At 38.5% G+C, this 12,557-nt stretch overlaps 2 protein-coding genes across 2 annotated transcripts; both read right to left on the bottom strand.

Moving 5' to 3' along the window:
• Positions 1-5,131: 5,131 nt before the first annotated feature.
• LOC132303750 (MDIS1-interacting receptor like kinase 2-like) lies at positions 5,132-7,311 on the bottom strand. The gene is made up of 2 exons (XM_059801145.1): positions 5,862-7,311; positions 5,132-5,719 (listed from the first exon to the last, which is right to left on the bottom strand). The coding sequence occupies exons 1-2, from the start codon at positions 7,189-7,191 to the stop codon at positions 5,349-5,351; spliced, it is 1,701 nt and encodes a 566-aa protein (XP_059657128.1). The 5' UTR covers positions 7,192-7,311; the 3' UTR covers positions 5,132-5,348.
• Positions 7,226-8,400, bottom strand: LOC132305252 (LRR receptor-like serine/threonine-protein kinase RGI5). The gene is made up of 2 exons (XM_059802925.1): positions 7,290-8,400; positions 7,226-7,245 (listed from the first exon to the last, which is right to left on the bottom strand). Exons 1-2 carry the CDS (start codon positions 8,398-8,400, stop codon positions 7,226-7,228), a joined length of 1,131 nt encoding a protein of 376 aa, XP_059658908.1.
• Positions 8,401-12,557: the final 4,157 nt, after the last annotated feature.

Genomic DNA, 12,557 nt, shown 5'->3' with positions numbered 1-12,557 from the left:
GAATAGTTTGAACTTAGACTCGTTTTTCTAGACTCGTTAGTAAACAAGCTGATCCCGTATAACATTAGACTCAGCTCATGTAGGTCGTAAACATAAACTCATATAGGGTTCGTATATGTTCGTGAACATAGACTCGTGTAGGATCGTGAAAACGTTCATAAACACAAGCTTGTGTAGGTACGTACATGAACATCAGACTAGTTTATGTTCATAAATGAGTCGAATGATGTTGAACATGAACTTAAATCGAGGCCGAACGAATTTTGATATTAAACTAACCGAGCTCGAGCTGAATTTGAACTTTTCAAAATAATGCTGAGCCGAGACTGAGCTCAACCAACTCATCACAATTCCAAGCCGAGTCCACAAACGAACGAGTTAAGCTCAAACAAATTCAAGCTCGACTCGATTGGACTTGATTTATTTACAGTCCTACAATTCTAAAATGTTACGTGTTATAAAATAATAGTACAGGGGTTTGTGATATATATATATATATATATATATATATATATATATATATATTGATTTTGAGAGAGAGAGAGAGAGAGAGAGAAAAGGGGATGGATGGATGCATGTGAAGGTATTAAATGAGACAATGGGTGAAGGAACATTGTTAATTAGATGTGGTCCCTGCAAATTTGAGCCAGTAGAAGCTTTGTGGGCTGACTTGTGCCATCTCTCATTGCTTGGGATCACATTCCACGTGTCCGCCCTTCTTCCTCTCGCAGTGAGAAAGGCGTACGCCGTACAGCCAACAAAGTCAGGCATTGAAGCACCCCCCAATGCTAGGCATTGAATTTCTTTGACTCAGATGATAGTAAATAAATAAATTCTAATACTTTGGTTAAAAGAGATAAAAAAGAAAAGTGTGACATATTTAATGTAAGTATTTTTCATAAGGTTGAAATATTCCAATCGCGTCATTTGGACCACTCGACATTCATTGTCACCAAGTGTTCCTATTAGTTTCTGAGAAGTTTGATTAAGAGTCTTAATAGGTCTAATCACCGACTTAAGGACTTAAGCCCAAAAATTAATAGTGTCATGTTGATTTTGAAATAATCCGTTTTAATTCCAAATTCTATATGTCAAATTATTTATGTCCAATTCCACTCATTTCAACAACTGTCCATCCTTTAAGAAAAATAATGAAAGTTAATATTTAAGGACCCATTTGACAATCACAATTGTTTTGTGTTTTTGTTTTGACTAGAAACAAAAACAATGTTTTTATTTTAGAGTATGTTCAACACTATTTAGAAGCTTGTTTGATAACGTAAATTTGTTACAAAATTTTTAGAAGCAAAAATAATGTTTCTACTTTAGAATGTGTTCAACACTATTTAGAATTTTTTTTTTGTTAACGTAAATTAGTTACAGGATTTTTAGAAACAAAAACATGAAACTACGTTTCGTAAAAAGTATTGCAAGTTTGAAATTACCTCCATTTATTTGTAAGTTTGAAACGTTAAATGTTCGTTTTTAGTCATAATTTGAATTGAAAGTTTCTGTTTATTTCGTTTAAATTCAAAAAGTATTGCAAGTTTGAAATTACCTCCATTTATTTGTAAGTTTGAAACGTTAAATGTTCGTTTTTAGTCATAACTTGATCATTTGGGTGTTACTGCAAAGGAGTTATGCGGCAACAAATTCCCTACCCGTCTAATTGTTTGGGTTATTTTATTCCAAATATATACTGGGCAGTTACCAATTTGCTGGAAATGACCCAAATAACAGGTCTCTAATCTCTATTGTTAGTCCAGTCCACTAAACTGATTGCTTGGGCTTTGATTAGGAAGGAACATGGACCCACGCCATGTCATTGGTAGGATAATGTGGGAATGGTGGATTAGTAGGCCAGAGGGTCAGGGTTGCACTTTGCACCATTTCAGCACCAATCATTTATGGATTTTGGTGGACTGGGGCTTTGTGGTCGAAGTCATAACTGGTCCTTATTGACTAGTGAATGCTTGCTGCATTTCTATTTGCTTAACACCATATTTTATCAGACTAGGCTGGAATAGACCCATTTCTTGTATTACCTAAGTTGGCTTACAGGTGCTGGCACCAGATGTAAGAACATCTTGATTACCGATCAGCTTTGAAGCCGTGTTATACATCTAAGTGAATAGGTTCAAAACAACATTCAATACCTTCTTTACAAGGCTTAAACCAGCTAGTTAAGTCCTCAACTTACACTGAGAAGTAGCATGATCCCATATAGATTCCGCAATCTCCATGATCGGCCAACTGCTCCGAGTAACAGTTGCATCTTTACCTTGGCTCAAAGTTTCCCCCAAATGACGTCCAAAGCTTATTCTCTCTGTGTGTGTATCACTTTTCTTTTTCCTCCATTTCCTTGGTTAGAACCATAAATGTCGTCAACATAAGATTGAAGTATGAAATGGAAAGACAAGAAGCTCTTCACACTACTCCACTCATGGTGTCAGCTTCGACATCCTTAGAACCATTAATGTCATCAAGATAAGATGGAAGTATGAATAGGGCGGACGAGAAGTCCTTCACCCACCTCCGGCCATGGCGTCTGTTTCTACATCCCGTTCAAACCACTGCCACCAACCTAACACTGTCCAACTAATTTGACATTTTACCAAGAAGTCTGAAAATCTTAAGCTCTTGAATAAAGTTTTCAAGTTTGTGGCCTAGTGGTATCTCCTCTCCTTTCAAAGTGAAAGATAGAGGGTTCAAGTCTTCCCAAGAGCATTCTGTGAACACCCCCAACACCAAAAAAAAAAAAAAAAAAAACAAGAAGAAGGGATTTCATGGATCTGAATATCATTTTTGAAGGCATTGTTAATTTTTAACTGTCTATTTTCCATTTGATTTGAACACCTAGACTATATATCCAAGGCAGAATTTTATATCAAAATTAATTATTGGCCTACAGGCTACATCTACTTGAGCCATTTTCACGACTCCAGTCATTCTTCATTATTTAGTTCTTATATAACAGCAAAAGAGGCTTTATTCATAGACTTGTCATGGAGTAGAATAAATTGAATTATTGTGACGCCGTAAATATTTATATGTAGTCCTCTCCCCAGACCCTGCAGTGGCAGGAGCTTCATGCACTGGGTTAACCTTTTTTTAGTCCCCTGCATATAGAGATGCTATCCAATTCAAGACAAATATAGAAACTGGCACAGTAAACACACTCGAATTGACACCACCGGAGAAGATACCTCCAAAATTAGCTGGTGATTGTTTATTTAGAAAGATGGATGCAAGCACCAACATCTAATCATTGGCACCTCTTTTTGGAGGTGAATGGCATTCTCAATCTTGAATATGCATTTTCACATAGTGAGGCTTAGGACAGGAACCTTCAGACCGCATGTTCAGGGTTATAATCTTTAATGATGTTTGTAGAAGAAAACTATGAATCTATGACTGCCCTAGTTGGCAAAAAGTCAAGAATAATGACAGATATATTCCTGTGGGGTTTCCATCCTACCCTCTATCGGTTCTTACCGTTGGTTATTAGATAATGGCTGTTGGCGATGGCGAAAATGATGTTGAGATGCTCGAGTTGGCTTCTCTAGGCATTGCTCTCAGTAATGGATCAGAGAAGGCAAAAGCCGTGGCTAACGTGATTGGTGCCAGCAACGACGAAGATGGAGTAGCTGACGCCATCTACCGGTATGCATTCCGAGCTTCAGGCTTCAGCATTAAAATTAGGATGGACTTGATGTTACTTGTTATTTACAATGTAGGACACAATACACACTCATTATTGTTTGTGAATTTATTTTTCTTTCTTGATTATTTATTTTATTCAAAAGAATGTTTCTTGTTAGCATGGTAGTGTAGAAATGAGAAGCTTGTCACCTCTTTCCCAAGAAAGAAGAGAATTTGTACGAATTCTTAGCAAGTCCACAATTCTTCAATTATTGTCGACTTCATCTAAGAGCTATCTATCTATTGAAGTGTAAGAAGGAAGTCACTAATTTTCATTTACAGTTTTGAATTGATTAATTGGCTGGTTGGGAATATTTGAAATTTGAGGAGCTAAAATGGTGAGTAACAGAGCCAATTTCTGTTTGTCACTTTGTAGGTGGGTAATAAAAAATGCCGATATGTTCGAAAAAAATACTAAATTTAGTTACCATAGTGCACATACTGGGCTTTAGAGTAGGGGAGTATTCTTTTTTTCTTTCTTTATTATGCAGTAATTACACCATCTCTAACAGCTAACTTTTGGAGTAGACGGATGCTAACATAATAATACGTGTTGGAGCAAAAAGAAGACCACAGTGAGAACATAATAATACGTGTTGGAGCAAAAAGAAGACCACAGTGAGGGGACGTGTTGAAGGATTTAAATCTATATATACCCACACCTCCGCATACCTTGGGGTAGACTTAGTCTTGGACTGCTGTTATGTTGACAACAGATGGAGCCTCATTTTCATAGACCAAATTTAGCATTAAGTTGTATAGACAATATTGGACTCTGCATCTCAAAACACTTCTATCATGTGGTGCATTTCTCCTTGCAGCATTTAAGATGGTTTTGTCAGCAGTGAGCGAAAACTCCACGGCTCGACCTGCTCAGATCAATCAGCGAAAACTCCCATTCCTCCACCACCAATAGCTCGTCCGGTGTCATGCCGGCAGAGTTATGGAAGGGGGTTTTGTAGGTCTCTTGAAACCCTAGGTGGGTCTGGTGACTCCATGCTCAGAGCATAAAGAAAGTATAAGAGAGTTACAAAAGAAATATGAGATACATATATAATTGTTGATGAAATGACTAGATTTTAAAATATGCATATTGAGGATACCTTTGAATTATGTTGTAGATTCTGTTGTAGGGTTCAAGATGACCTAACATGACAATTAGCAACTCTGATGAGTAAATAAATGGGTGTCTCAGACCTGCTACATCACTGGATGACCTTACCAATGAAAATACACTAACATTTTATAACAAATTTTATTGGACGGTGCATTTTCATTTGAAGGGCATACAAGTGACCTTACCAATGAAAATACACTGTAACAACGTGGCGAAATGATGAAGACGGTGGTCTTTTGGACAAGTCGGGACGTTTTGATGCTTTAACCATTATATCTTCACTCCTTGGAAGATACAGGTCTCCTTATATTTAAATTATCATCCATTTTCTCGATTAAGAAAGCATTTAATTTATATGTTTACCACACACCTACTTTACAATGGATTGATTGAACAGATAAACATCTTGATTTCTAATTAGTTACTGAAATACAAATACATCAAGTCATTTAACTAGTAGAATTCCAACAAGCAAGAAACTAATCCTATTATTTGGTATTCTGTATTGACTAATAACAAGATTACTTGATTATTTGATCAAATATAAATCCTGATTCATTAGCTGCGACAGTGACATTTTATACAGAGGTTTAGCTAGTGAGTACTTGGAAGAACGAACTTCCTGAGAGACGCGTTGCATTGTTGGCCGAAACTTTGGTTCAGAATGTAAGCAAGCAAATGCCAATGTAGCAGCCAGACCAACATCCCGCGCAATCCGTCCGGGCGCTGGAGCTTGGAGGCGTGCATCTAAAACCTCCTCTAACATTATATTATGAGTAGATGCTGATGCCAATGATTGGAGAAGTTCTCCCGGATGCCTTCCCATGAGCGTTTCCAGTGCCACAACCCCGAAGCTATAAACATCGCATTTTTCATTCACGACCATGGTGTAAGCAAGTTCTACACAAACAATAAAGATAGTTAATCAATTGTTAGAAAGTAGTTTCCAATTTAGAATGCGGACCTGAAAAGCTACTCAAGAGTCTCTGGAAAAAAAATAAATAAATAAAAGAGTTGAAATTGCATATGAAGAATGGTTCACCTGGGGCAACATATCCACAAGTGCCGGCAAGTACAGTTCGGTTTGATGAATCAGGATATAACCGTCTAGCTGTGCCAAAATCAGCCACGACCGCCTCCATTTTCGAGCTCAACAGGATGTTGTTGCTTGATATGTCGCGGTGAACAATTGGTGGATTGCAATCATGATGCATGTAAGACATAGCATGTGCAATGCCTTTGATGGCGTTCACCCTCATAGTCCAATTCAACTCCGCAGCTTCAGCATCTTGTCTTAGGGCACAAAATAAGCTTCCTCTTTCCAAGTACTCGTAAATCAGGAACATGCAACGATTGTGCAAACAAAATCCATAAAGCTTAACAATGTTTCGATGCTTTATTTCTGTTAACATTCGCACCTCATTCTCAAAACTCTTGTCGAAATTTGGTTCCTCGGCTTCCAACCTGTGAAGTTTCTTCAAGGCAAAAACTTGGCCACTCGGCAACTGTGCTTTGTAAACACTGCCATAACCACCTGTTCCTATGCGGTATCTAATGTCAAAGTCATCTGTTGCTTCAATTATATCTTCATACTCAATGCTTCCATCGTAATTCCACACCGAGAACATATTTTCGTTCTTTATTGCCGTTTCTTCAGATTGAGTATCTTTACTAACCTTATTACGGCGGAAGAAAATAATTACAAGGATTAAAAAGGAAAGGGGAATGAAGATGACAAGCAAAATGATGACCCAGAGTACGGCTCGACTTATCTTTCTGTTGTATTTACAAGGAGGGAAACCTGTGACTCGACCGCATAAACCTTTATTTCCCTTTAATTCCTGCATTGGGTTGCTTCGAACTTGAAAAGCTCGTGGGATTTCTCCCTCCAAATCATTGTATGACAAGTCAATGGTTGTGATCCGAAAAGTAAAGCCAAATAATCTGGGAATAGGGCCGGATAAATTATTGTGAGAAAGATCCAAGTGATCAAAATATTGAAATTTGGTGAAATTCCCGATTTCTTTTGGTATAGTTCCACTAAACAAATTTTGGGAAAGGTCTAGATAGTAAAGCTCGGTGAGATTTCCAATGACTGGGGGAATGGAGCCGCTGATCTGATTGGAAGAAATCTCGAGGCCGGCCAGCTGTGTGAGGTTAGCGAGGGAAACAGGTAGCGTACCTGTAAGATTATTGCTAGAGAGTCGAAGCCAGGTAAGACTCCACATCCTTCCAATTTCTGAGGGGATATAGCCCCTAATGTTATTGGAAGAAATGTCAAGCTCGGATAATTGGGTGAGGTTAGCGAGGGAAACAGGTAGTGTACCCGTAAGATTATTGCTAGAGAGTATAAGCCAGGTAAGACTCCCCATCCTTCCAATTTCTGAGGGGATAGAGCCCCTAATGTTATTGGAATAAATGACAAGCTCGAATAATTGGGTGAGGTTAGCGAGGGAAACAGGTAGTGTACCTGTAAGATTATTGCCGAAGAGTCGAAGAGAGGTAAGCTTCCGCATCCTTCCAATTTCTGAGGGGATAGAGCCCCTAATGTTCTTGTAAGAAATGTCAAGCTCGAGTAATTGGGTGAGGTTAGCGAGGGAAACAGGTAGTGTACCTGTAAGATTGTTTCCAGAGAGTACAAGAGATGTAAGCTTCCACATCCTTCCAATTTCTGAGGGGATAGAGCCCCTAATGTCATTGAAAGAAATGTCAAGCACGAGTAATTGAGTGAGGTTAGCGAGGGAAACAGGTAGTGTACCTGTAAAATTGTTGCCAGAGAGTACAAGAGAGGTAAGCTTCCGCATCCTTCCAATTTCTGAGGGGATAGAGCCCCTAATGTTATTGGAAGAAATGTAAAGCTCGAGTAATTGAGTGAGGTTAGCGAGGGAAACAGGTAGTGTACCTGTAAAATTGTTGCCAGAGAGTACAAGAGAGGTAAGCTTCCGCATCCTTCCAATTTCTGAGGGGATAGAGCCCCTAATGTTATTGGAAGAAATGTAAAGCTCGAGTAATTGGGTGAGGTTAGCGAGGGAAAGGGGTAGTGTACCTGCAAGATTATTGCTAGAGAGTTGAAGCGAGGTAAGCTTCCACATCCTCCCAATTTCTGAGGGGATAGAGCCCCTAATATCATTGAAAGAAATGTCAAGCACGAGTAATTGAGTGAGGTTGGCAACGGAAAAAGGCAGCATACCTGTAAGAAGATTGGCAGAAAGCTGAAGGTAATTGAGTTTCGACAACCTTCCGATTTCAAACGGGATGCTTCCATCGAGCCCATAGTGGCTGAGATTGAGACTTTCTAAGTTTGGAAAGGAAGACATGTTCAATTTCTCCAGCTCTCCCCCTAAATAGGAATAAGAAAGGTCTATCCCAATGACATTTCCAAGCTCATCGCAAGTTATGCCAGACCACTCGCAATGACTTGCAGAAGTGTTAACCGTAATAGTATTCCCCCACCAACCGGTGTGGAGAAGAGCCTCTGCCTCTGTTGATGACGACGATTTCGACAGAATAGTCGTTGCCATTAAGATAACATTAGATGCTATCCATACTACTACAACTGCACAATATTTGAAGGATGCCATGTTTTTTTTCACAATGGATCAAATGAATGGATGCATATGGTCACTGTAAGTAGAATATATATATATAATATATATAGCTAGAGGCTTTTGGCTTCCTCTCTAATTTCTGCTAAGTTTCCTCCTAAACTTCGCGGTTGTTGTCTTCACCAATGCAAGTGATACACGGCTGTAATACCAGTGGTCAAGCTTTTGAATGCTTTTAATTTTCCATAAATATCTAAAAGTATCTTAACCACTTGATGTGATCCACACAAATACCATCTTTTAATTATAAAATTTTCAATATAATAAATAAATAAATAAATAAGTAGAAAAATTGTCGATAACACATAATGTAATGCATTAATACATATATGTTATACATTTTTTATTTTATAATTATGATTAGACTTCACCGATGGAGCACTTACTCAGAAGTAAGCATTGTCCCTTTCAACATATTTGAGAAGGAAATGACCTGAACCAGGAACATGGAGTCTTGGTCTTCTCTACCAATCAACACGGCACAGTGGTGAAGACCTGATCTTTCTGCAAATCAACCATGTGGAGGGAAAAAATCCCCTCTAATAAGATTACTCCACGTCATCACGGATGCAAATCTGTCTTTCAAAGGCCCGTCATGCTCAAGCCCAAATTGAATGTATTCTTAGCCCATGATCATTGTTATTTGCCCTCCAACCTTTATCCAGGCCGAATCAAAAGGTTATCAACCTGATTTGCTAATATCAACATCAGGCCCGTTATTCAAGCCCAGCCGGTTAAAGGTATAGCCAGCCCAGTTATTCAAGGTTGAACAAATCCTATAAGTTGAAGGATTTACCATAGAAGGAAGTCTCTGCAATAGGAAGTTCTACACAAAGCAAGTTCTGTGCATGGAAAATTAAATAATGGAAAGAACTCTAATTGTAAAGAAAGTCATACATGGAAAGAATTGGAGGACAAGCAATGCGAGTCCTACCATAATTCTACTACTTTTTTATGTATAAATAGAGACCAAGACCTCCAATAAAAGGAATCCCAAGCGTCCAAGCAATTTTACGCTTTTCTATATACTGTTCTTGGTTATTTTTATTGCTGATTGAGTGAGTTGTTTTATTTCTCTTAATCGTTATTGGTTGAGTGAAATTTTGCACCTACACTTTGGCGCCGTCTGTGGGAACCGTATAGAAATATATCCCCACCAAAGTTACAACACTTCAAATTCAAATCTCCAAATCCAGCAATATGACTTGAAATTAAAATCTTCAAGTTCAGGATTTGAACCCAAGTTCTCTACAACAACTCTCATGGCCGAAGGTCTCCACGTAGCAAGCCGACCAAAGTCCAACATCCGAACCTCCCACAAGGTTCTTTCCATCAATATTCGGCTTTCGGACAATAATTCGTAGCAAGACTGATGAATGGAAAACCCAGGAGGCATCACTCGTGTTCGCCCTGGTAATCAAATGTCCATCTGAGCTCAAAAAGCCAAGCCATAAATTAATCAGATAAGTGTTCTGATCTTGATTTCGTGTTAATATTTATATATATATGTTCTTGATCAACAAATCCAACATGCATAATTATTATATAAGCACTAGCTAGAAATGATTAATTAGTCTTGCTTTGCTGGTGGCGTATTATTATTTAAGTATTACATCACATGAATAGAGGGTTTTGGGTGGACCATTATATTAAGATCTCAAATATTGGGAAAGAATTACTGATGAAATCTACTGCAAAATCTGATTTATTAAAAAAAAAAAAAAAAAAATCGAATTGGGGACTCATTTTGGAGCATTCAAAGCTTTGTCTTCCAAGATAGCTTGGTCTTCCAAGAACCTGAAGAAGTCGGTCTTTTAGGTCGGCAAAGTTCTTCCCAGCATTCCATTTTTCAAGGCTAACGGCGAAATAAAGGCTTTCAGAAAAGTTTTAAAAATGGGTTGCCGCTCAACGCCACAAACTTTAGTAAACTCATCGGCCGGGCATTTCAAACATCCCAGGCCTTTTCAGACGCGAATCTTTCTATCTCTCTAATCAGATAAGTTTCCTAACTTTGATTTTTTTCAATCTGGGTTAAGCTTTTCATGATACGAATTTTTGTTAAAAATACATATTAAATATATATATATATATACACACACACACACACACACATGATACAATCATATTTTGTTATTCATGTAGACGGTCATTATACATAAAGATTTATGACTTAGTTTGAACCAACCAAATTGCTTATTCAGTATACTCTATTGAGTAAAAAAAAAACCACTTGAACTTCTGTCTCTGTCAACACTCAACAGATTCTTTAGTCTTTCTTTCTTCGATTATAATCCTCTACTGATTCATCCCTCTCTCTCTTATCAAGAATTTTCAGCATTGTAATTTTAGTTATATTCACTAGCTGTTTTGCTCACACTTTGAGAAAAATTTTAGATTATATCTATTAGTTGTTCACTGAAGGTTGATAATTTATCAGAGCCTTAGGACCACATCACTTGACATTGTTGGTTCAGACTCTTCAGAGGGATGCACAACTTCATCACTACTCAACTAAAAGAAGATTTTGACCCTCTACATTGACTTCTGAAATTTACAATTGAATAAAGATCCGAGGCCAGAGGCATTGTTGAATGCATGAGCTGTGCCAGTTGGTCTATTACTTGAGGTCCTAAAATATTACATACATTGAGTAATTTCAATATACTTGATAAACAAGAGCGAGTAAATACTTATTGCTAATTAGAATTTCTAGTTACAAATTCAATTGTGATATATAAGAAGTTCTTAAAATCCTTACTTTCCATCAATCAGTTGCTATATGTTACGTGTCATCATTTTGCATGCTTCTGATAACTTTGCTTACGAATAACTTTGTATTTGCTCTGTGTTCGTAGGTTGCTTAATATTTGGGTTTGATTTATTCGCATTGCAATAAAGATCAATCCCCAAGTGAAGCGACAAATAGTCCAACTATAGAGTTATACTATATGTGGCATCAGAGCGCCAAAAAGGGGGGGCAAGCTTAACCACAAAAAATTTATCTTTGGACCTCAAGAGTCCGAAGACTTCAAATTCCTCTAAAGGCGCAACGAGCTGCCTAGGAAGAAAACTCATCTTCGGACCTCAAGAGTCCGAAGACTCCAAATTTTCTCTAAGGCACAACGAGCTGCCGAGGAAGAAAATTCATCTTCGGACCTCAAGAGTCCGAAGACTTCAAATCATCTTCGGACCTCAAGAGTCTGAAGATTTCAAATTTCCTCTAAGGCACAACGAGCTGCCGAGGAAGAAAATTCATCTTCGGACCTTAAGAGTCCGAAGACTCCAAATTTTCTCTAAGGCACAACGAGCTGCCGAGGAAGAAAATTCATCTTCGGACCTCAAGAGTCCGAAGACTCCAAATTTCCTCTAAGGCACAACGAGCTGCCGAGGAAGAAAATTCATCTTCGGACCTCAAGAGTCCGAAGACTTCAAATCATCTTCGGACCTCAAGAGTCCGAAGATTTCAAATTTCCTCTAAGGCACAACAAGCTGCCGAGGAAGAAAATTCATCTTCGGACCTCAAGAGTCCGAAGATTTCAAATTTCCTCTAAGGCACAACGAGCTGCCGAGGAAGAAAATTCATCTTCGGACCTCAAGAGTCCGAAGACTCCAAATTTCCTCTAAGGCACAACGAGCTGCCGAGGAAGAAAATTCATCTTCGGACCTCAAGAGTCCGAAGACTCTAAATTTCCTCTAAGGCACAACGAGCTGCCGAGGAAGAAAATTCATCTTCGGACCTCAAGAGTCCAAAGACTCCAAATTTCCTCTAAGGCACGACGAGGATTTTCATCTTCGGACCTCAAGAGTCCGAAGAGTCCGAAGATTTCAAATCATCTTCGGACCTCAAGAGTCCGAAGATTTCAAATTTCCTCTAAGGCACAACGAGCTGCCGAGGAAGAAAATTCATCTTCGGACCTCAAGAGTCCGAAGACTTCAAATTTCCTCTAAGGCACAACAAGCTGCAGAGGAAGAAAATTCATCTTCGGACCTCAAGAGTCCAAAGACTCCAAATTTCCTCTAAGGCACAACGAGCTGCCGAGGAAGAAAATTCATCTTCGGACCTCAAGAGTCCAAAGACTCCAAATTTCCTCTAAGGCACGACGAGGATTTTCATCTTCGGACCTTAAGAGTCC

This window comes from Cornus florida, unplaced genomic scaffold, assembly GCF_030987335.1.
Source record: "Cornus florida cultivar Cherokee Brave unplaced genomic scaffold, ASM3098733v1 CherokeeBrave_3.0.0_Hap2_Chr04, whole genome shotgun sequence".
Lineage (NCBI taxonomy): Eukaryota > Viridiplantae > Streptophyta > Magnoliopsida > Cornales > Cornaceae > Cornus > Cornus florida.
This window is presented reverse-complemented; position numbering and strand designations above follow the sequence as displayed.

Coding starts and splice junctions, on each gene's coding strand:
- LOC132303750 (XM_059801145.1), bottom strand. CDS start 7,191: ATGGGGAGTCTTACCTGGCTTATACTCTCTAGCAATAATCTTACGGGT. Junction 5,720..5,861: donor TTGTGGATATGTTGCCCCAG/GTGAACCATTCT, acceptor TTGTTTGTGTAG/AACTTGCTTACACCATGGTC.
- LOC132305252 (XM_059802925.1), bottom strand. CDS start 8,400: ATGGCATCCTTCAAATATTGTGCAGTTGTAGTAGTATGGATAGCATCT. Junction 7,246..7,289: donor CTTCGGCAATAATCTTACAG/GTACACTACCTG, acceptor CAATTATTCGAG/CTTGTCATTTATTCCAATAA.